This window comes from Pan paniscus, chromosome 9 (assembly GCF_029289425.2).
Source record: "Pan paniscus chromosome 9, NHGRI_mPanPan1-v2.0_pri, whole genome shotgun sequence".
NCBI lineage: Eukaryota > Metazoa > Chordata > Mammalia > Primates > Hominidae > Pan > Pan paniscus.
The window spans coordinates 66,029,324-66,053,101 of NC_073258.2; the positions used below are offsets into that span (position 1 = coordinate 66,029,324).

The 23,778-nt window shown below is 52.5% G+C and overlaps 2 protein-coding genes across 5 annotated transcripts in view; both read right to left on the reverse strand.

Moving 5' to 3' along the window:
• Positions 1-256: 256 nt before the first annotated feature.
• On the reverse strand, positions 257-7,269 carry MEN1 (menin 1). Of its 3 annotated transcripts, none has more exons than XM_008954016.5 (10): positions 7,119-7,269; positions 6,259-6,726; positions 4,488-4,696; positions 4,150-4,278; positions 3,777-3,817; positions 3,609-3,696; positions 2,832-2,968; positions 2,236-2,371; positions 1,635-1,799; positions 257-1,417 (listed from the first exon to the last, which is right to left on the reverse strand). In XM_008954016.5, exons 2-10 carry the CDS (start codon positions 6,701-6,703, stop codon positions 935-937), a joined length of 1,833 nt encoding a protein of 610 aa, XP_008952264.2. In that variant the 5' UTR covers positions 6,704-6,726; positions 7,119-7,269; the 3' UTR covers positions 257-934. The 3 variants fall into 3 exon arrangements, with proteins under 3 accessions (XP_008952264.2, XP_008952263.2, XP_008952262.2); XM_008954015.4 differs by having other exon boundaries at positions 7,107-7,246; XM_008954014.6 differs by having other exon boundaries at positions 6,861-7,159.
• A 1,224-nt stretch (positions 7,270-8,493) lies between these two features.
• The window catches only part of CDC42BPG (CDC42 binding protein kinase gamma), a 33,329-nt gene continuing 18,044 nt past the window's right edge, over positions 8,494-23,778 (reverse strand). For both annotated transcript variants that reach the window (XM_055094485.2, XM_003828587.6), the window contains 2 exons: positions 23,675-23,760; positions 8,494-21,900 (listed from right to left, as the gene is read on the reverse strand). In XM_055094485.2, coding sequence (XP_054950460.1) covers positions 21,863-21,900; positions 23,675-23,760 — 124 coding nt within the window. In that variant the 3' untranslated portion in view covers positions 8,494-21,862. The remainder of the gene's footprint in view (positions 21,901-23,674; positions 23,761-23,778) is intronic.

Here is a 23,778-nt window from a genome sequence, read left to right on the forward strand (position 1 = left end):
GCTCCACAGGTAGGGAGCGCAAAGTCCCGGGAGCCAGAAGACAGAGGGAAGAGGGGGCGCTCCACTCCCCGCCCCATCCCCAATTTCCCAGATAAACATGGACTTGCGCTTTATATTTTTTTTAACAAAATGTATTCATCTTTCTTGGAACTGAAAAATAAATCTATGTACAAAACAGGAAGAGATCAGGCTCCTGTCACCCACTCCTAACCCTCTGCAGATTTCCTCCGGGATGCTCCGAGATGGGCTGGACCTCTGGGAGGTTCCCAGAGGGTCGGAAGGGAGGTCCTGCTCTGATCCGGGGCCAGTTTCGTCAGGAAGAGGGCGGGGCTCAGGATGCTCATAGGCTGGGGGCGGAGTTTTGTGTCCCAGACTCGGGATACGAAGGAGAGGAAACTAGGATTTCCAAATTCTGTAGCAGGACTGAAGTTCTTTGGGGCAGGGAGCTTGGATTCGCAAGATATGGAATTCTGAAGTGCGGAAATATACTCCTAGGGGCTGAGTGGTCCTAGGCTCCCGGGTTGGAGGTGGGACCTGTGCTCCTTGGGTTAAGGGTGAAACCTCAGCTCCTACAAGCTGGGAGGAGCCCTGAGTAACGTTGGTCTGGCTCTAGGTGAGCGGTTCCGAGGAGGAGCTTGGGTGTCTAGGGGCTGGGCCTTTAAAGACTGGTAATTAGGACCCAGCGTGAGGTTTCCATTGGCCGGCTGGGATTCTGGGAGAAGAGACCTATATTCTAACGACTGGGGCAGAGCCCTGGGTTCTGAGCTGGAGAAAATCGTGGGTTTGATACAGACTGCAACTCGGGACCGGGAACCTAGGGTTTGGGTAGGGGTGAGGCCCGTCCCCTTTGGGCTGGGGGCAGAACATGGGCTCAGAGTTGGGGGACTAAGGGCGGAGCCTGGGTCCCCACAAGCGGTCCGAAGTCCCCAGTAGTTCAGAGGCCTTTGCGCTGCCGCTTGAGGAAAGACAGAGTGTAGTCACTAGGGGTGGACACTTTCTGCTTCTTCATCTGCACTTGCGACTGTGCCGTGAGTTGCAGCTTGATGGCGCTCGAGTTGATCTTGGTGGCCACCAGCAGCTCCTTCATGCCCTTCATCTTCTCACTCTGGAAAGTGAGCACTGGACCCTCCGGTGGTGGTGATGCTGCGGGCGCTGGCACCTGAGCCGTGCTGCCACCTTCAGGGCCTCGGGCTGTGCCAGCGACCGTCCCAGGAGGCTTCCGGGGGGGTCCTGACACTGCACCCTGGCCGGTGCCCAGGCCCTTGTCCAGTGCTGGCTTCTTGGGCGGCGGGGGCTCCTCTGGCTTGGACTCCCGCCGTGGGCCCCGCCGCCGGCCTTCCCGGGCGTCCTCGCCCCACAGCTCCTCGGCCTCGGCCGCCTCGGCCTCTCGGCTCACTATGCGCACCTTCTGCCGCACCTGGGCCAGTGGGGACAGCAAGGTGAGAGCAAGGTTGCCGGCCAGTGGCTGGAACCCCAGGATCCTGCTCTGGCCATCCCATCCCACCCAGGGGGTCTCAGTCCCATCGGCACCCAAGGGGATGGGCAGATGCTGCCCCTGGGCCAGAAAAGTCTGACAAGCCCGTGGCTGCTGTCACCACCTGTAGTGCCCAGACCTCTGTGCAGCTGTCCCTCACCTGTCCCTCAAAACGGCCTAGGGACTGCACAAGAAAGGTGGCCCAGCCCACGTGCAGCACAGGCGTGGGACTGCCCTCCTCCCATTTGCAGATGCCGTCGTAGAATCGCAGCAGGTGGGCGAAGCACTCAGGGTCCTGGAGGGCGGAACCTTGGCTCTGGGTGCCCTGGACGAGGGGGAAGGGAGGGCACAGATCAGTCTCTTACTCACCCCTTAGCAGAGGGCACAGGCCAGGCCCCCCACCTAGGCAAAGACCCCTGGCTCCAGAAAAGGTAAGCATAGGTTGGGAACATTCTTAGAACCTCTTTCCTTTTATAAAGCCAATCCATAGCCAGGACGTACCATCCCTACCTCCACCCCTCAGCTGAGGGAGGGAGTCTGGCCATGAAACTGAAGGCACAGGGTAGAAACCTCTAAAATACCTTCAGTCCCGTCCAACGTGGGCCCAGGACCTCAGTTATAGCAAAAGGGAACATAGCTGTCTGCTCAGGGCCACCTTCCTCCTGCCATCCCTAATCCCGTACATGCAGCCCCCATGGCCTGTGGAAGGGAGCCCTGTCCAGGTGGGAGGCTGGACACAGGCTGGAGCTCCAGCCTTTCACCTGGCTTTGCTCCCCCGGCCGCTCCTCGCCCGCCTCCAGCAAGCTGGCTGCCTCCTTCAGCAGGTTGGGGATGACATCATTGGCTACTTCAAAGAACTCCTTGTAGATCTCCTCGTCTTCCCGGCAGTAGTTGTAGCTGTGAGAGCAGTGGGGTCTCTGTAGGGTCTGAAGGGGTCTCACCATCGGGGGTAGCCCCAGGGACCTGGCGGGGGATGGAGCCCCCAGGGGCTGGGGGAGTAGGTGGGGTCCTCACTGCAAAATGATGCTGTCTGGGTCAGCCCAGAGCAAGAAAGCAAGAATGAGGAGGGGGCATGGGGCCGAGGGTGGAAGTCCCACTGCTGGATGATGGTGGTTAAACATTGGAGATTTGAGACTGTTCTGAGAAAAAAAAAATTAGGAGGAGAGGGGAGGGAGGGAAAGATGTGACACCTTAATCAGGGTCCCTACCTCCTGGGTAATGGTGGCCTTGCTGCCTAGGGACTGGATGGAAAGGGGATGGGGCGTGGGAGCCAGGCCTCAGTCCTGGACGAGGGTGGTTGGAAACTGATGGAGGGGAAGAAAGGACAGGCTGCAGGCCCTAGTAGGGGGATCCTCACTCCTGGATGACAGTGGCCGTGTCCGCCCAGGCCTGCAGGGCTTCCCGCACATTGCGGTTGCGACAGTGGTAGCCAGCCAGGTACATGTAGGGGTAGATGTGTTCATCCCGATAGTAGGTCTTGGCTGAGGCAATGCCCTGGATGGAGGTGAGGCAGAGGATCCTCAGGGAGGCAGCCCCAGCTGCCCTGCTGGCACAAATGCCCCACCAGGGCACACCCAGAAGGGGCCACAGGAAGATCCCAGGGAGTCCTCTCCATCTCCACTCCCGCCTCCACTCGCTGCCAGCCCTTCTACCTGGTCTCCTCCCTGGGTCTACAGGACTGCTGGCTGAGGCCTGGGGCAGACTGCAGGGATGGGGCCTGCCCTCCGAGCTCAGGGCCCTTCTCTTTCTCAGACACTCTTCTACACATCACCAAAGACTTCCAAGCCCAGCCCAATGGCCCTCCTCCCCACCTACACCCACCAAGTGAACACCCCCTCTTCAGTGCTCCTACCACATTTGACCTCTGTTATACTCCATGAAGGACAGTAAGCAGTGGCAGAAAAGGCAGGGCTGAGGGGACAAATGCAGCCCCTGCCACTCCCAGGCTGGGGAACCCTGGACACTCCTCAGATAGCCCTGACTGAACTGATTCTGCACACAGTTGACACAAAGTGAGACTGGATGGGCGATACCCCCCCAACACACAAAGTTCTCTTCTCATCTGCCCAGATGAGGGCCCCTGCCTCAGCCACTGTTAGGGTCTCCCTTCTGCACCCTCCTTAGATGCCCCCACCTTGTGGTAGAGGGTGAGTGGGTCTGGCCGGCCAGGGGTGGGCTCCAGCTCCTCCAGATCTGCCAGGTTCCCTAAGGCCATGGGGTACCTAGGAAAGGATCATAATTCAGGCTGCCACCCAGCCCCCCGGCCTCACCAGGCCCAGCCTGGCCACTTCCCTCTACTGACCTTTCCAGATGTCCCAGGTCATAGAGCAGCCAGAGCAGCTTCTAGGAGCCGAAGGAGAGAGTTATGAGCCACGGAACAGGGAGGAGAACGGGTCCTTAGCCTATCGGGCAGAGGTGGGGGTCAGAACCAACAGGGACCACCCACCATGTGGAAGGGCCAAAATTCTGGGACCAGCCCTTTAATGGAGTCAAAGCAATTTCACATCTCAATTCTACTCTCCCAAGAGCCCTGGGAAAGGCCAGGCCAGGAATTACTAACCCATTTTTCCAGCAGGGGAAGCTGAAGCTCAGGAAGGGAAAGTGCCCCTGCCCAGGGTCCCACAGCAAGTCAAGTCTGGCCTAGCCCAGTCCTGCCCCATTGGCTCAGCCCTCACCTGCTGCAGCTGCAGAAGCTCCAGCGAGTCGGTGTGCAGGTCAATGGAAGGGTTGATGGCACACACCATGAACGCCACCTCCATCTTGCGGTCACAGCGCATGTATGATCCTTTCAGGTACAGCCAGCTCTTGGGGGGGATAAGATCATTATGTCTCATGATGGCCCACCCTGTGCCTGCTTCAGGGAATGACAGCCAGGAAAAGGGGCTCTTCTGTCTTCCCTTCCTATGTGGGTGGTGATGGGAAGAAAGGGGTGTGGCCCAAGAAAATGGAGTCCCTTGGGTGGCTTGGGCTACTACAGTATGAAGGGGACAAGGCTGGGGGGAGGGAACAATACCCGCTCAGCCACACCAGCGTTGACTGTCTGGCCCCTGCGGTCCTCGTTGCCCTTGCCGTGCCAGGTGACCTCAGCTGTCTGCTCCCCATTGGGCCCAAACACTACCCAGGCATGATCCTCAGACAGGGCGAGGTGGACATCCCGGAGACCCAGGGCCTGGCAGGCCCCAACCACAGCAAAGGCCACACCGGAGCTGTCCAATTTGGTGCCTGTGGAAGGGGGAGGTAATGAAAGAGGGTCCTCTGTGCTTTAACATGGGGAAAGGGGGCCAGGTAGTGATGGGCCACACTCCCTCCCACTCCCTTTCCAAGCCTGTGACCCAACCTCAGATTCTCCTGCCCACTATCCCTCCATCCCTTCCCTCCCACGTGTTCAAAGACTCTCTCCCTGTTTACACCCTCTATGTCCAACAAGATACCTTTCTGGATATCCTGTAGCTGACCCAGCCTTTGGCCCTACCTCGTCTTTCTCTGCAACTCTATTATATATTCTATGGATTTAAGGATTCCATTTTACTGCACTTACTAGGTTAAAACAGGAATGGCAAAAACAGGACGCTGGCCAACACTCTCTGGCTATACACCCACCAACAAATAACCCTCATTTATCTCTGCACTCTTTTCCTGCTAAGCTGAGAAGCAGCCTCTGATTCCTTCTCAATATGGCACACCAGGATGGGATTGCCAGTCAACCGGGCTTGGTGCAAAGCTCTTTGCAAGCCCTGACTCTTAAGCCTTTTGAGGTCAAGCCCCTTCTCTGTCTCAAACATTTTTGACCAGGTGCGGTGGCTCACGCCTGTAATCCCAGCACTTTGGGAGGCCAAGGCGGGCGGATCACGAGGTCAGGAGATCGAGACCATCCTGGCTAACATGGTGAAACCTCGTCTCTACTAAAAATCCAAAAAAAAAATTAGCCAGGCATGGTGGCAGGCTCCTGTAGTCCCAGCTACTCAGGAGGCTGAGGCAGGAGGCAGGAGAATGGCGTGAAAGCAGGAGGCAGAGCTTGCAGTGAGCCGAGATTGCACCACTGCACTCCAGCCTGGGCGACAGAGTGAGACGCCGTCTGAAAAAAAAAAAAAAAATTTCATAGGCCACCAGTTGCAGTGGCTCACACCTGTAATCCCAGCATTTGGGAGGCTGAAGCGGGCAGATCACTTGAGCCCAAGAGTTCAAGACCAGTCTGGGCCACATAGTGAGACACCATCTCTACAAAAAAAATACAAAAAATTAACCAGCACCACAGTGCATGCCTGTACTCTCAGCTACTCAGGAGGCGGAGGTTGGAGGATCTCTGAGCCCAGGGAGACTGAGGCCGCAGTGAGCCATGATCACACCACTGCACTCCAGCCTGGGGGACAGAGTGAGACCCTGTCTCAAAAAAAAAAAAAAAATCTTCATAGCCATTATTTTGTTTAACTGCCTCAAATGCAGCCCAATTTCATCTTCTTGCCCCCTAAATCTGCTGCCGCCCTCTGTGTCTCATGCTTAGAACTCCTGTAGCTGTTCAATGGCAAGGGCGGGGGTGCTGAGGGGGCAGAGGTGAGGTTGATGATTTGGAGCCAAATGATCAGGCTTCACTTCCAGCCCTGCCATGCCGTGTGTGACTTTGGCATATCATTTCCCCTCTCTGGGCTTCAGTTTCCCAACTGCAAAGAGGAAAATAACACCTGCCGAACCTCACAAGGCTTACAGTTCTTAAAAGGGTTCTGTAAACCATGGAGGGTTTTGAAGAAGTGGGTCATGGATAAGATTCCCACCTACTGGGCTCCAACCTGTGATGAAGCTGAAGAGGGACTGGATGTGGGCCCGATCCTTGAAGTAGGAGCGGCTGAGGCTGTTCCATATGACATCGGAGACCTTCTTCACCAGCTCACGGCTGGAGACACCCCCTTCTCGAGGATAGAGGGACAGGTCGACGGCGCCTCGGATCTGGGCGGTGAAGCGGGCATAGAGGGCGGCGATGATAGACAGGTCGGCCACGGGAAAGTAGGTGAGGCCGCCAGGCGGGTCGGGGGCGGGGCTGGGCTGGAAGGTGAGCTCGGGAACGTTGGTAGGGATGACGCGGTTGACAGCCAGAAAATGCTCCACGAAGCCCAGCACCAAGGAAAGGAGCACCAGGTCCGGCTCCTCTCGGCCCAGCTCGGCAGCAAACAGGCGCACCACGTCGTCGATGGAGCGCAGCGGGAACAGCGTCTTCTGGGCGGCCTTCAGCCCCATGGCGGCGGGCGGTGGGCGGCGGCCTGCAGGCAAGCCGGGGGAGGGAGGGTCGGGCAGGTTCGGCCGGGGAGACCCCTCCCAGGGTCCGCTAAGGTTCCACCCGCCCCGACACACGCACAGCTCCCCTGCTTCCCCACCCTCTTCAGCCTCTGCTCACCGGCTTCCCCTCTTTTGTCGGTGAGACCCCTCAGCCGAGACTGCAGAGCCTTTTTGTCCCCCACAATTCCGGGACGCCCGGTACCCGATGGGGTGCGCCCCAAGGACCCCAATGAGGAGCCCCAATGGCCGCCCCGCCCCCTCTCTACGACTGTGCCCCCGGGGCTGTAAAGTCTGTCCAGAAAGCGCACCCAGGTCAAGCCCCCAAACCCCAAGGAGAGTCCTGGCCCCGGTCCCCCTCGCCCACCTCCGCGCTTACATCCCACACTAGGCACCGCGGCGCACGCCGCCCGGAGCCTGCTGGGACATGAAGTCCCGCCCCTAGGGTCGCACTACCCGCCGGGAAGTGGAGTCTGGGCCCACCCCTGCCCCGCTGAGCCTGGAAATAGTGGCGGGCCGGGCCGCTGCGCTGTGGCTTCTGGGATCTCTAGGTCCGCGGCTCCGGGCGCCTCCTTCCCGAGATACTCAGGGATTGGCCCTTCCCTTCAGGCCGACCAGGCAGGAAGCGTGTCCGCAGTGCCTTCTGGAAAATGTAGTCCGGGGGCATTACCTGCAGACTCGGGGTGGGAGGTCGCCGAGCTTCTGCCGGTTTTGCTGTCACGGGTCGGTCGGCAAGTTATGAGGAAAAAGATCAGGTTGCTTGATCCAGAAAAAATTAAAATAAAACAATATGAGAAAAACAGATACTTTTAAACACTGCCAGAGAGTAAATGTGTTCAGCCGCTTTAGCTGGGTATCAGTGTCTGTTAACATATAAAGATACCTACTCTGTGTGCAGCACTCGTTTCCCACTTCCGCCCGCGAGATACTCTAACACGTGCTAAGAGTAGCTTTTGTTTGTTTGTTTTGAGACACGGTCTTTCTCTTTCGCCCAGGCTGGAGTGCAGTGGCTCGATCTGGGCTCACTGCAGCCTCGACTTCACGGGCTCAAGCGATTCTCGTGCCTCAGCCTCCCGAGTAGCTGGGATCACAGGCGTGCGCCACCACTCCCGCCTAATTTTGTGTGTATGTGCATATACATAAATATATATACATATAACACACACACACACACATATATATTTTTTTATTTTTATTTTTATTTTTTATTTTTTTGCAGAGACAGGGATTCCCAGCTACTTGGGAGGCTGAGGCGCGGGGAATCCCTTGAACCTGGGAGGCGGAGGCTTCAGTGAGCCAGAATCTTGCCCCTGCACTCCAGCCTGGGCAACAGAGTGAGATTCCGTCTTAAAAAAAAAGTCCCAAGTAGCTGGGATTACAGGCGTCCGCCACCACACCCAGAAAATTTTTTGTATTTTAAGTAGAGATGGGGTTTCACCATGTTGGCCAGACTGGTCTCGAACCCCTAACCTCAAGTGATCTGCCCGCCTCAGCCTCCCAAAGTGCTAAAATTACAGGCGTGAACCACCTTACCCGGCCAAAGAGTAGTTATTTGTTTATTTGTTTTGAGACAGAGTCTCGCTCTGTCACTCAGGCTGGAGTGCAGTGGGGTGATCTCGGCTCACTGCAACCTCTGCCTCCCAGGTTCAAGTGATTCTTCTGCCTCAGCTTCCCAAGTAGCCGGGATTACAGGTGCCTGCCACCACACTTGGCTAATTTTTGTATTTTACTTAGTAGAGACAGGGGTGTCACCATGTTGGTCAGGCTGGTCTCGAACTCCTGACCTCAAGTGATCCTCCTACTCGGCCTCCAAAAGTGCTGGGATTACAGGTGTGAACCACTGTGCCTGGCCTGTATCAACAACGATTTGAAACTTTGAAATAATACTAAATTTCCACGGTCACTCATTTATTTGCTTATTCATTCAAAAAAAACAGATTTTTGGTACTTACCATGGGCCAAGTTCCAGACACTGGGTATATAGCAGTAAATAAAACAGATTAAATTCCTGCCCTACTTCACCTCTTCACCTCTCTGGATTTTCCTCAAAATTTATAACCCTCCTCTAATCATGAGAAAACATCTGGCAAAACAGAGTTGAGGGACATTCTACAAAATACCTGACCAGTATATCTCAATAGTGTCAAGTTCATGCCAGGCTCATGCCTGTAATTACAACACTTTGGGAAGCTGAAGCAGGAGGATTGCTTGAGGCCAGGAGTTCAAGACCAGCCCGGGCAACATAGGGAGACCCAGACTCTACAAAAACAAAAAATTGACCAGGTGTGGTGGTGCTCACCTGTAGTCCCAGCTACTCAGAAGGCTGAGGCAGGAGGATTATGTGAGCCCAGGAGGTCAAGACTGCAGTGAGCTGTCACGCCAGTGCACTCCAGCGTGGGCAACACAGTGAGACCCCGCCTCAGAAACAAAAAACAAAAGAAATCAAAAGAGCCAAGGTCATGAAAGATAAGGAAAGACCCACAAATCATTGCAGATGAGAGACCAAGGAGACAGAACAACTAAATGCAATGTGGTGTTCTGGATCAAATCCTGGAACAGAAAAAGGACATTAGTAGAAAAACTAGTAAACAGGGTAACCAGCCTTCCAAGCTGGCCCAGAACTGAGGCAACTCAGGAGTATGCGACTTTGAGTTTTATTTAATTTAATTAATTTATTTATTTATTTATTTTTGAGACAGAGTCGCTCTGTCGCCCAGGCTGGAGAGCAATGGCACGATCTTGGCTCACTGCAACCTCTGCCTCCCAGGTTTAAGTGATTCTCTTGTCTCAGCCTCCCGAGTAGCTGGGATTACAGGCACCCGCCACCACACACGGCTAGTTTTTGTATTTTTAGTAGAGATGGGGTTTCACCATGTTGGCCAGGCTGGTCTTGAACACCTGGCCTTAGGTGATCTACCTACCTCAGCCTTCCAGAAGTGGTGGCATTACAGGCTTTAGCCACTTTGTGTTTCAAAAACAGTCAAAGCTAAGCTCAGTGGCTCACACCTGTAATCCCAGGGCTGCCAAGGCAGGAAGACTGCTTGAGGCCAAAAGTTCCAGACCAGCCTGAGCAACAAAGCAAGACCCTGCCTCTACAAAAAAAAAAAAAAAAAAAAAAAAAAAATTATTTTAAATTAGCCAGGCACAGTGGCGTGCACCATGTAGTCCCAGCTACTCAGGAAGCTCAGGCAGGAGTTGGAGGCTGCAGTGAGCTGTGATCGCACCACTGCATTCCAGCCTGAGTAACACAGTGAGATCCTGTCCCTAAAAACAACAACAACAAAAACAAAAACCAGACTGGGCGCGGTGGCTCACGCCTGTAATCCCAGCACTTTGGGAGGCCGAGGTGGGCGGATCACTTGAGGTCAGGAGTTTGAGACCAGCCTGGCCAACATGGTGAAACCCCATGTCTACTAAAAAATACAAAAATTAGCTGGATGTGGTGGCAGGCACCTGTAATCCCAGTTATTCGGGAGGCTGAGGCAGGAGAATTGCTTGAACCTGGGAGGTGGAGGTTGCAGTGAACCGAGATTATGCCACTGCACTTCAGCCTAGGTGACAGAGCAAGAAAAAAAAAAGTATTTTAGCTGGGTGTGGTGGTGTGTGCCTGTAGTTCCAGCTACTCAGGAGGCTGAGGTGAGAGGATCGATTGAGCCTGAGAGGCAGAGTTTGCAGTGAGCCAACATCATGCCACTGCACACCAGGCTGGGTGACAAAGCAAGACCCTGTCTCAAAATAAATAATATTTAAGGTTTTTTTTTAAAGGCCACTGCCTGAATTGAGAGCAAAGTTATATTTAATGGAGTAGACAGACAGACAAGATGTACATGAAATAAATGTAATGTTTAATATATTAGGAAATAGTCATTGTTTTATTGTTTTATTTTTTAAATTTTTGTAGAGAGGGCTATCTTGCTATATTGCCCAGGCTAGTCTGGAGCTCCTGGCCTCAAGTGATCCTCCTGCCCCAGGCTCCCAAAGTGTTGGGATTACAGGCATGAGCCACCATGCCCAGCGTGAAAATAATCATTGATAAGAAAAAAAAAAAAAAAGCAAAGAAAAGGGATAGGAGTGCCGAGGAAGTGGCCAGGCGTGGTGGCTCATGCCTGTAATCCCAGCACTTTGGGAGGCTGAGGTGGGCGGATCACGAGGTCAGGAGTTTGAGACCAGACTGACCAACATGGCAAAACCCCGTCTCTACTAAAAATACAAAAATTAGCCAGGTGTGGTGGCACGTGCCTGTAATCCCAGCTATTCAGGAGGCTGAGGCAGGAGAACCGCTTGAACCCGGGAAGTGGAGGTTGGAGTGAGCCAAGATCGCGCCACTGCACTCTAGCCTGGGTGACAGAGCGAGACACTGTCTCAAATAAAAAAAATAAAAATAAAAAATAAAAGGCACTTTGGGAGCAAAAGTCTTGCAGGCTTGGGCTCAGGACCAATGGGAGGAAAGAAATTGGAGACAGTGATAATACAGAAGTCTTTTGGGATCTTTGCAGCAAAGGGAAGGAGGAAAATGAGAGCGCATTAAATAGCTAGAGAAGAGGGGGGTCAAATAGATTATTGCTGGTTAATAAGAGAATTGCGGGAGCGATGGCCTTGGACAGAGAGTGGGAATGCATTCTTGAGTGGCAGGTTTGGCCTTGGCTAGGAGCACAGGCAGTTTATTCACAAGGACTGGAAAGAAGGCCTACTACCTGGGCATATGTGGTGGGTAATTAGATTTTCTCAGTGAAATAGGAAGCCCAGTGGGTTACCATCTTCTCTCCAGATGTCTACTGGGTTCCCCACCTTCACAATATTGCTCAAACGTCACCTCAAAAAGGCTGACACAGATCTGACCATTCTACTTCAAATCACACCCTCCACTCGAAATTCCTCTATCCATCCCTCAACCCTGCTTTACATTTTTTTTTTTTCTTTTTGTTTTGTTTTTCTGAAACGGAGTCTCACCCTGTCGCACAGGCTGGAGAGCAGTGGCTCGACCTTGGCTCACCGCAACCTCTGCCTCCCAGGTTCAAGCAATTCTCCTGCCTCGGCCTCTTCAGGTGCACTTCAGGTGCACGCCACCACACCTGGCTAATTTTTGTTTTTTTTTGGAGAGATGGGGTTTTGCCATGTTGGCCAGGCTGGTCTCAAACTCCTGACCTCAGGTGATCCGCCCACTTCAGCCTCCCTAAGTGCTGGGATTACAGGCATGAGCCACCGCGGCCAGCCCACTCTACGTTTTTTGTTGTTGTTGTTGTTGTTTGTTTGTTTGTTTGTTTTGTTAGCATTAACACCTTCTAGACAGGGGCTCTGGAAGGAGGCACTGTTGACGCTTGAGGTCGGGTAATTCTGTGACTGGGGCTGTCCTGTGCATTGTAGGATGACGAGCAGCATCTGTGGTTTCTACCCACTGGATGCCACCAGTTCAGCTCCCGCAGTGGGGACAACTAAAGATGTCTCCAGATGTTGCCAAATGTCCCCTGGGATGCCAAAATAGCCCCAGCTTGAGAACCACTATTCTAACATATGATATGACCACTTTGTTTCTCTGTTTTGAGACAGGTCTCGCTCTGTTGCCCAGGCTGGTGTGCAGTAGTGAAACCATGGCTCACTGCAGCTTTGACCTCCTGGGCTCAAGGTGGTCCTTCCACTTCAGCCTCTGAAGTGCTGGGATTACAGGAATGAGTCACCATGCCTGGCCTGATTTATTTATTGTTTGTCCCCTACCACCAGAAGATAAGCTCTACAGGACAGGAAATGTGTCTGCCGTGTTCACTGATGTGTCCCCTGGGCCTAGAATAGTGTCTGGCACATAATAGGTGTTCAACAAATATTTGCTAAAGAATACACGCATGCATGCAAAGCAGTAGGGTTTTTGTTTGTTTTTATTTTTCTATTTTTTTATTTTTATTTTTTATTTTTTTTGAGATGGAGTCTCCCTCTGTCTCCCAGGCTGCAGTGCAGTGGCACAATCTCAGCTCACTGCAACCTCCACCTCCCGGATTCATGTGATTCTCCTGCCTCAGCCTCCCGAGTATCTGGAATTACAGGTGCCCGCCACCATGCCCGGCTAATTTTTGTATTTTTAGTAGAGACAGGGCTTTGCCATGTTGGCCAGGGTGGTCTCAAACTCCTGACTTCAGGTGATCCATCTGCCTCGGCCTCCCAAAGTGTTGGGATTACAGGCATGAGCCATTGCACCTGGCCAAAGCAGTCATGATTAATGATTGACCTGGAATGTAGGCTGTGTGAGGAGGCATGTAAGGACAAGAGAAGGGTGACAGACAGCAAATGTGTAGTAATATCAATGGATTGCAGGTTTCTGTGGGGTCAACCGTCAATTCGAGTTGGGGTGCTAGAGTGGGCTGGAAAGAGAGTGGTGTTGGTTAGAGAGTAGGATGCTTGGCCAGGGGCAGTGGCTCACACCTGTAATCCCAGCACTTAACCGAGGCGGTTGAAAAATTAGCCGGGGGTGGTGGTGGGCGCCTGTAATCCCAGCTACTCGGGAAGCTGAGGCAGGAGAATCGCTTGAACCCGGGAGGCGGAGGTTGCAGTGAGCTGAGATCGTTCCACTGCACTCCAGCCTGGGTGACAGAACGAGACTCTGTCTCAAAAAAAAAAAAAAAAAAAAAAGAGAGAGAGAGAGAGTAGGATGCTTGAGATTGAAATTATGGGGAGGGGGTTGTCATTATTGGCAAAGAAAAGATCTAGGGCAGAGCTTTCAACAGAAATATAACATGAGCCACAATACGATTTTGGCATTTCTAGCAGCTACTTTTTTTTTTTTTTTTGAGACACAGTCTCACTCTGTCGCCCAGGCTGGAGTGCATTGGCACAATCTTGGCTCACTACAACCTCCGCCTCCTGGGTTCAAGCAATTCTCCTGCCTCAGCCTCCTGAGTAGCTGGGATTATAGGTGTGTGCCACCATGCCCAGCTAATTTAAGTAGCTACATTTTTAAAAGTAAGAAGCCGGGCACAGTGGCTCATGCCTGTAATCCCAGCACTTTGGGAAGCTGAGGCAAGAGGATCGCTTGAGTCCTGGAGTTCAAGACCAGGCTGGGCAATATAGTGAAACCCTGTCTCTAACAACCCCAAAAGTTAGCCAAGTGCTCACACCTGTGGTCCCAATTACTCAGGTCAGGAGGCTGAGACTGGAGGACCACTTGAGCCCAGGAGCTGGAGGCTGCAGTGATGCAGTGAGCCATGATCACGCCACTGCACTGAAGCCTGGGCAACAGAGTGAGACCCTGTCTTCAAAAAGATAAAAATAAAAATAAAAGAAGACAGAGGTGGAATTAATTTTAATCCTATATCTTGTTTAACCCAATATATCCAAAAATGCGATTTCAATTTGTAATAAATATAAAAATTATTGGGGCAGGCGCAGTGGCTCATGCCTGTAATCCCAGCACTTTGGGAGGCCGAGGTGGGCGGATCACGAGGTCAGGAGATCGAGACCATCCTGGCTAGCATGGTGAAACCCCATCTCTACTAAAAATATAAAAAATTAGCTGGGTGTGGTGGTGGGCTCCTGTAGTCCCAGCTACTCAGGAGGCTGAGGCAGAAGAATTGCTTAAACCCGGGAGGTGGAGCTTGCAGTGAGCCGAGATCACGCCACTACACTCCAGCCTGGGCTACAGAGCCAGACTCCATCTAAAAAAAAAAAAAATTATTGTCGGGCGCAGTGGCTCATGCCTGTAATCCCAACACTTTGGGAGGGTGAGGCTGGTGGATCACCTGAGGTCAGGAGTTCAAGACCAGCCTCACCAACATGGTGAAACCCCATCTCTACTAAAAATACAAAAAAATTAGCCAGGTATGGTGGCATGTGCCTGTAATCCCAGCTACTCGGGAGGCTGAGGCATGAGAATCGCTTGAACCCAGGAGGCGGAGGTTGCAGTGAGCCAAGATCATGCCACTGTACTCCAGCCTAGGTGACAGAGCCAGACCCCATCTCAAAATATATAAATAAATAAAATAATAAAAATTATTAATGATAATTTACAATTCTTTCACACAGACTGTTTGAAATCTAGTATGTGTTTTGCACTCACAGCATATCTCAATTCGGGAGAGATGCAGTGCTCCGTGGCCATGTGTGGCTGGGCTCCTGTATAGGACAGTGCGGCTCTCCAGGATGATTGTGGGAGTGAGTGGCTGAGGTAGGATAGACGACAAGATCCAGTGGGAAGAGGGCTTCAAGGAACTGGGAGGCCCAGCATAGATATCAACATGTCTAAGAATTAAGACAGAAGTAGGTTGGAGTGATGGCAAGCCAGGAACTAAAATGATCTAGAACTGGGCCGTCATGGGTTGGGAGATGTCAGAAACCAAGTGGGTGGTGTCAGCTGATAATTGGAGTTCAAACCTGAGTGTTTGAAAGGAGGAGGTGAAGTACTATCTTGGGCAGAAAAAAAATAAAAAGGAAAGCAAAAGAGGAGGGAGCAGAATGTCTATAAGTGATGAGGGATTATGGAGGATGCCTACCCCAACTCTTCCAGGCCCATCGCAGGAGGGGTGCAGGAAAGCCTGAGGGGGGTTGCGGGGGAGACAGGAGTGGTGGTGACCTCAGGAGTCCAAGGTTTCTGCTAGAGCAGGAGGGATAGGAACTGTCTGGAGAAGGTAGTGAAGACCAGGAGATTTTGCTAACGATGGACCATCACCCCCAGAGGGAACAGAGGACATCTGCCAGGAGCTGGGGAGGGGTGGAGATGGAGTCAGAAAAGGGGATGGCCGGAGTTGTCCCTGGAACATCTGAGCCTCCTGTGGTGAAATGACACACAGCAATAAAGGGCAAGACCACTTCTGAGGGTCTCGAGGTTGGCTGGGGGTTGGGGGGCCCAGCTGTGAGTGTGAGGACAGGGGATGGAAGGGTCTGAAGCTCCAGTGGGATTTCTGCTGCTAAAGACAAGGAGGCCCTGGGAGGGTGGTCCCTCTGGACATCGCCAATATGGGTATGCATTGAACAAGCTAAGAGAAAGTCATCTCATGGGTGGAGGGGAGGGAGTCAAAGGGGAATTCGGCCCCTAATTTCTTTTCCAAAAAATTTTGTGTATTGTTGTAATTAAAATTAATTTAAAATAACACCAGCTAGGTATATTCTTTTTGTTTTGTTTTGTTTTTTGTTTTTTTTTGAGATAGAGTCTCACTCTGTTCACCAGGCTGGAGTGAAATGGCACGATCTCGGCTCACTGCAAGCTCCGCCTCCTGGGTTCAAGCGATTCTCCTGACTCAGCCTCCCGAGTAGCTGGGACTACAGGCACGCGCCACCATGCCCAGCTAATTTTTGTATTTTTAGTAGAGATTGGGTTTCACCATGTTGGCCAAAATGGTCTCAATTTCCTGACCTTGTGATCTGCCCGCCTTAGCATCCCAAAGTGCTGGGATTACAGGCGTGAGCCACCGCACCCAGCTAGGTAATATTCTTGATTTAAAAAGTTTAATCTAGGGGGCAATGGAAAAATAAATAAATAAAAACAAAGTTTAATCTAGATCAGGTGCAATGGCCCACTCCTGTAGTCCCAGCACTTTTGGGAGGCCGAGGCTGGAGAGTCACTTGAGGTCAGGAGTTCAAGACCAACCTGGGCAACATAATAAGACCTTGTCTCTACAAAAAAAAAAAAAAAGAAAAAAATCCACCAGGCATGGGCCTGTAATCCCAGCTAGTTGGGAGGCTGAGGCAGGAGGATCACTTGAGCCCAGTAATTCAAGACTACAATGAACTATGATTGTACCACTGCACTCCAGCCTGGGTGACAGGGCCATGTTAGGCAACAGGGTCGTGCCATGTTGTGCAGGCTGATCTCAAATTCCTGGCCTTAAGTGATCCTCCCACCTTGGCCTCCCAAAGCGCTGAGATTACAGGCATGAGCTACGGTACCTTGCCAAATAACATTTTTGACACAACTGTACCACAAAGTAGGTGACTTAAACAACATAAATTAATTGTCGTGGCCAATTTTTTACTTTTTGTAGAGACAGAGTCTCGCTATATTGCCTAGGCTGGTCTCGAACTCTGGGCTCAAGCAATCCTCCTGCCTCAGCCTCTCAAAGTGTTGTGATTACAGGTGTGAGTCACTGTACCAGGCCTGGCTTCTTATTCTTAAGACATAATTGCTGAAATATTTAGATGTGAGATTCAAGATGTCTGCAACATACTTTCAATGGTTTAGCAAAATACATGCTATATAGATAGGAAGCAGAAGCAGCAAAATGTTTATTGGTGGATCTAGGGGAAGAGTATATGGATTTTTTTTTTTTTTTTTTTTTTTTTTTTTTGAGATGGAGTCTCACTCTATCGCCCAGGCTGGAGTGCAGTCGCACGATCTCGGCTCACTGCAGGCTCCACCTCCCAGATTCACGCCATTCCCCTGCCTCAGCCTCCCGAGTAGCTGGGACTACAGGTGCCCGCCACCACGCCCGGTTAATTTTTTGTATTTTTAGTAGAGACGGGGTTTCACTGTGTTAGCCAGGATGGTCTCCATCTCCTGACCTCATGATTCACCTGCCTTGGCCTCCCAAAGTGCTGGGATTACAGGCGTGAGCCACCGCACCCGGCCTTTTTTTTTTTTTTTTAAGATGGAGTCTCACTCTGTTGCCCAGACTGGAGTGCAGTAGTCGGATTTCAGCTCACTGCAACCTCCGCCTCCCAGGTTCAGTGATTCCCCTGTCTCAGCCTCCCAAGTAGCTGGGATTACAGGCGCCCACCACCCGCCCTGGCTAATTCTTTTTTTTTTTTTTATTTTTAGTAGAGACAGGGTTTCACCATGCTGGCTAGGCTAGTCTTGAACTCCTGACCTCAGGTGATCCACCCATCTCAGCCTCCCAAAGTGCTAGGATTACAGGTGTAAGCCACCACGTCCGGCCTTTTTAAATTTTTATTTATTTATTTATTTAGAGATGGATTCTTGCTCTGTCGCCCAGGCTGGAGTGCAGTGGCACGATCTCAGCTCACTGCAGCCTCCACCTCCCTGGTTCAAGTGATTATCCTGCCTCAGCTTCCTGAGTAGCTGGGATTACAGGTGCGCACCACCATGCTCAGCTAGTTTTTGTATTTTTAGCAGAGATGAGGTTTCACAATGTTGGCCAGGCCGATGTTGAACTCCCAGCCTCAGGTGATCTGCCTGCCTCAGCCTCCCGAAGTGCTGGGATTACAGGCGTGAGCCAGTGCCTGGCCGGAGTTCATATTCTTTCCATCTTTCTGCAGGTTTGAAATTTAACATAGGCCGGGTGCGGTGGCTCACGCCTGTAATCCCAGCACTTTGGGAGGCCGAGGCGGGCGGATCACGAGGTCAGGATATCCAGACCATTCGGGCTAACACGGTGAAACCCCATCTCTACTAAAAATACAAAAAAATAGCCGGGCACGGTGGCAGGTGCCTGTAGTCCCAGCTACTTGGGAGGCTGAGGCAGTAGAATGGCATGAACCCAGGGGGCGGAGCTTGCAGTGAGCCGAGATCACGCCACTGCACTCCAGCCTGGGCAACAGAGTGAGACTCTGTCTCAAAAAAAAAAAAAAAAAGAAAGTAAGTTAACATAAAATATTGGGAGAAAATTAATTTTTTAGAAGTGTAAAAATTTGTACATCTGAAAGTCTTTTGGCTGAATTATTGCTGGGCACTGGGAAGCAGCCGTTTCTCCAGTTTAGTGAGGGACAGCTCCAGGTCTCAGCTTGCCACAGGCCTGAGTATCTCCATACAGGGCTCTCTCTTTGAGTCTCTGCACCTCAGTAGGCCAAAGAATATTTCCTGAGTGGGCCGAAGTCCATATTTTCCACCATGATCTTACTCGTCTCACCAGAACCTCCCATGAGATAGTTTTTTTGTTTTGTTTTGTTTTGTTTTTGTTGTTTGTTTGTTTGAGGCAGGGTCTTTCTCTGTTGCCCAGGCTGGAGTGCAGTGGTGCAAACATAGCTCACTGCAGCCTCAAACTCCTGGTCTCAAGAGATCCTCCCACCTCAGCCTCCCAAAGTGCTAAGATTATAGGTGTGAGCCACTTCAGCCAGCCTGTGATAAGTTTTATTTTATTTTATTTTGAGACAGAGTCTTGCTCTACCACCCAGGCTGGAGTGCAGTGGCGCGATCTCAGCTCACCACAACCTCTGCCTCCTGGGTTTAGGCCATTCTCCTGCCTCAGCCTCCTGAGTAGCTGGGATTACAGGTGCACACCACCACACCCGGCTAATTTCTGTATTTTTAGTAGAGACGGGGTTTCACCATGTTGGCCAGGCTAGTTTTGAACTCATCCGCCCACCTCGGCCTCCCAAAGTGCTGGGATTATAGGCGTGAGCCACCGTGCCAGCCCTGAGATAGGTTTTACGATCCCCATTTACAGATGCGGAAACTAAGGCCAGGTAACTTGCCTGTGGCTGCATAGCTAGACCAGAATCCAGGCTGCCTGACTCTCATGCCTGGGCCCCTAACCAGGCCCTAGAATTCCAGACACCCTCCAATCCCCATTCCCAACCACTTAGTGGCCCCGTCTCTTTTCAGTACTTTCCCCTAGCTTTAGGGCCTGCCATAAGCCTCAGAGCATAGCCATCGGCTGCCCCAGGCGTGCCCTGACGCTAGGGCACACTCCTTCCCCTCCTTCCCCATTCAGCCCAGCCTTGAGGCCTGGGTCCTGCTAAGTCTTGGACACCCCAGCCAAGAATAAGTGAAACCCCTCCCAGACCTTCCCCTGCTCCCTCTTCATCAGCCTCACCTGGGTGGGCAGCAGGGCACTGGATACCCATGGTGTGCCCTTCGGATCCACTTCCCCCTTCTCCACCCTGCTCTGTGCCAAGACTGCCCACTACAACCTACAGTTACTGAGTTCTTTTTTTTTCTTGAGACGGAGTTTCACTCTTGTTGCCCAGGCTGGAGTGCAATGGCGCGATCTCGGCTCACTGCAACCTCCGCCTCCTGGGTTCAAGCGACTCTCCTGCCTCAGCCTTCCAAGTAGCTGGGATTACAGGTGTCCGCCACGATGCCCGGCTAATTTTTGTATTTTTAGTAGAGATGGGGTTTCACCATGTTGGCCAGGCTGATGTCAAACTCCCGACCTCAGGTGATCCACCTGCCTAGGCCTCCCAAAGTACTGGGATTACAGGTGTGAGCCACCAAGCCAGGACTTTTTTTTTCCTTTTTTTTTGAGACAGAGTCTTGCTCTGTCACTCAGGCTGGAGTGCGGTGGCGCAATCCGCCCGCTTTGGCCTTCCAAAGTGCTGGGATTACAGGCTTGAGCCACCGTGCCCAGCCAGTTCACTGAATTCTTGGAGCCTCTGGCTGCTGGTTGAATTTGGACAAAGGGAGGCAGAAAATGGGAGGGAGTGAGGCGGAGGAATTTATTTCCTAGGCTGCCTTTCAGCTCAGCCATGGTCAAGTTTTACCAAAAGCTAGAGCTCCTGTCGGGTAGCACCACTGCCTCTTCCTGCCTGGGTGGCCTGGGGGTCCTAAGAGCTCCTCTCTGCTGCCCGGGCCCTGAGGCACTGCCATTCATTGGTGTGTTCCCTTAGCACTGTGCATGCTTCTGTAAACTGCCCTTCGTTAGTTAAGTCCCTTCATTTACCCCATTTGAATGTCACCTGATTCCTGAAAAGGCAGGGAAGACAATCTGGCCTTTAACTGTCTGTGACACCCCCACTGTTCCCTCCATTCCTAATCCCCCACCTTCTGAACCCCAAGAGGACAGATCCAGGCAAGGAGGCCAGCAGCTTACAAAGCTGTCTTTATTGGTTTCCTTTTCTTTTTCTTTTTTTTTTTTTTTTTGAGACAGAGTCTCACTCTGTCACCCAGGCTGGAGTGCAGTGGCGTGATCTCGGCTCACTGCAAGCTCTGCCTCCCGGGTTCACGCCATTCTCCTGCCTCAGCCTCCCGAGTAGCAGGGACTACAGGCACCCGTCACCACGCCCGGCTAATTTTTTGTATTTTTAGTAGAGATGGGGTTTCACCGTGTTAGCCAGGATGGTCTCAATCTCCTGACCTCGGGATCTGCCCGCCTCGGCCTCCCAAAGTGCTGGGATTACAGGCGTGAGCCACCGCACCCGGCATCTTTATTGGTTTCTTGCTGCCTCACAGAGCATCAGGGTCTGTCCCTCCTGGGAATGTGGCATTTGAGGAGATAAATACTTATTTTGCCCCCAACACTTCAGTGGGGGGAGGTTTAATAAAAATAGTAATATAATAACAATATAATGACTGTGATCAATAGTAAAATGCGCCCTAGTTTCCAATACACAACTGGTTGAAGATTCGAGAAAAACGACCCCCTTTCTGGGAAGGGCCGGAGTGTGCCCGGAGACCCTCCAGTGGCCCCCACTGGGTACCCATCTCCCACCAAAAAGCCCTTATAAATACCCTCCCCATCCTGTCCCTGTCCAGGATTCTCTTCCCTGATGGGAGGATTGGCTGACAGTGTCAGCCCCGCCCACTGCACCCCTCCCCAGAGAAAGGACCCTTTGTTCTCCAGACTCCCTCTCTCCTCCATCCCTCTTTTTGTCTCCCTCCTCTTCTTCATCGCTCCTCCTTCGTCCCTCTCCCCTCTTCCTCTGCACGGCTTCTACCTCCTTCCAATTCCTATGACCTCCTCCTCCACTTCCTTCCTCCTATCCTGTCTCTCACCTCCTTCGCCTACATCCTTTCCCTCCTTCTCCATCTTCCCTTCTTCTGGATCACAGCCTGTTTTTCTCACCCAGATGCTAAGCAGAGACGGGGACATGCCCCATCTTGGCCTCAGCTGGGAGTCAGACAGTCCACAGACAAGACCTCCAACCTGTTCCCAGAGACCCAGTCCCTCTCCATCCCTCATCCCAACTCTTATAAGCCTCTGGGGGCTTGGCACTGGAAATAAGAGCTTTGGCACAATCACCCCTGGACACCAGAACAAAAGGGGCCATTCTATTCCCAATGGCTTAGAAAGGCTGGGGCTGGGAACAGAGGGGCAAGGCAGGATGAGGGCTGGGAGTCAGGACCCCCAAGTCCTGGGAACCCAGGGAAGTCTCCCAGTCATTGCCCAGCCCGGGTCCTCCCTGAGTCCGAATTTCCATGTCCCGGACCAGCCGGAGTATGGCATTCCTCAAGCTCTTTGCTCCCTCATGTCCTTCTGCCCTGGGATTGGGGTGGGCCCTAACAGAGGGCATCAAGGAGAGCTCTCCAATTCAGGGGATAGGGGGAGGCTTCGGGGCCGTTCTGAGACCTGCAGGAGAAAGAAAAGGAAGTCAAGGGGTAGGATCAGGAAGAACTCTTTCCTCATAGGGCCGGTGGGTCCTGGAGGCCCCCTTAGGACCCATCACCCACTGTATCAGGGCCCCTGGAGGAAGCCAGATGTGAGGTGAGGAGTAGAGGTGGTAAAAGGGTCACCGGAAGAACCTGGAGAGCTCCTACTTAACTTTGAATGGACTCAAAGTCCTTTTTTTTTCTTTTTTTCTGAGACAGAGTCTTGCTCTGTCGCCTAGCCTGGAGTGCAATAATGGCATGATCTTGGCTCACTGCAACCTCTGCCTCCCAGGTTCAAGTGATTCTCCTGCCTCTGCCTCCCAGGTAGCTGGGATGACAGGCATGCACCACCAGGCCCAGCTAATTTTTGTATTTTTAGTAGAGACAGGGTTTCACCATGTTGGCCAGGCTGGTCTTGAACTCTTGACCTCAAGTGATCTGCCTGCCTCAGCCTCCCAAAGTGCTGCGATTACAGGGGTGAGCCACAGCGCCCAGCCTCAAAGTCCCTTTGTTCATTCACTCCACTCTTCCTTCAGTCGACCACATGCTTTACTCTGGGCAGAAGAATGAAGCCTGACCCCCACCACCAAGGAGCCCACAGTCAACGGAGGAGAACAGGCACCAGAAGAAACCCACGGCACAGCAGAAGCTGCAAGGAAGATGTGGAGGGAGCGGGGTGGCAAAGGTGGCACCAGCCCCAGGGAGGCAATGACTACCTGACCAAGCGGCCAGGAAGGCTCCTTTGAAGATGATCCTGGTGGGTCACCTGGAGGACAGTCTGATGTTGGTTAAGGTGAAGATAGAGAAAAGGCATTCAAAACAGAGGGTACTGCAGGGGCAAGAGCCTGCAGGTGTGGAAGAACATGGCAAGCCCCAGGGCTCCAAGTGGCCTGGTGTGACGGGAGTGGGTGGATGTGTGTGCTGTAGACGTGGCTGCAGGGGGAATGGGAACCTCCCTGGCTTCTCTTAGGTTTTCCCCTGCCCTCATTCAGAATGGACTGCTCCCTCCTCTGACCCCCCAACTCCCTGCTGTGGACTGGGCCTCTATTAAGAATCCCAAGAGTGGCCGGGCATGGTGGCTCACATCAGTAATCCCAACACTTTGGGAGGCCAAGGTGGGCGGATCACTTGAGGTCAGGAGTTCGAGACCAGCCTGGCCAACATAATGAAACCCCATCTCTACTTAAAATACAAGAATTAGCTGGGCATGGTGATGCATGCCTGTAATACCAGCGACTTGGGAGAGGCTGAGGTAGGAGACTCGCTCGAATGTGGGAGGTGGGGGTTGCACTGACCGAGATTGTGCCACTGCACTCCAGTCTGGGTGACAGAGTGAGACTCCGTCTGGAAAAAAAAAAAAAAAAAAAAAAGAATCCCAAGAGCTCCCCTTCTGTGGCACCTTCCCCATGCCAGGTACTATGCTGAGCCCTTCGCAGGTATCATCAGCTCATGCAGGCCTCCCAGAAACCACATCATTTTACAGGTAAGACAAGATCAGGGAGGTTGGGCATTTTGCCCAGAGCCACACAGCTGGAACAGTCAGAGCCAAGATTCCCACCTAGGCTGGCCTGCATCCAGGATCCTGCTGGTGCCCACTGGTGGGGTGAGACAGGTAAGAATCTGCATCTCGTAGAATCGAGGGCAGGGATGGGCTCAGCTTGTTCCCTAGCCTAGGTCACTGTGCAAGGCCTAGCATAAAACGGAACTGCCTGACGTTTGAACAGGGGACGGACAAGCCTCCCGGACCCGCTCACCTGCATTAGGGAGGTTGCAGGGCTCAGAGATCCCTGGGGGCAGGACACAGACTCGCTGGACAGGGATGTCCAGGGTTTCCTCTTCACTGCTCCAGCAGCAGACG

Coding starts and splice junctions, on each gene's coding strand:
- MEN1 (XM_008954016.5), bottom strand. CDS start 6,703: ATGGGGCTGAAGGCCGCCCAGAAGACGCTGTTCCCGCTGCGCTCCATC. Junction 4,697..6,258: donor CCTCTTCAGCTTCATCACAG/GTTGGAGCCCAG, acceptor CCCCTTCCACAG/GCACCAAATTGGACAGCTCC. Junction 1,800..2,235: donor GGCCGGGGGAGCAAAGCCAG/GTGAAAGGCTGG, acceptor CCCCTCGTCCAG/GGCACCCAGAGCCAAGGTTC.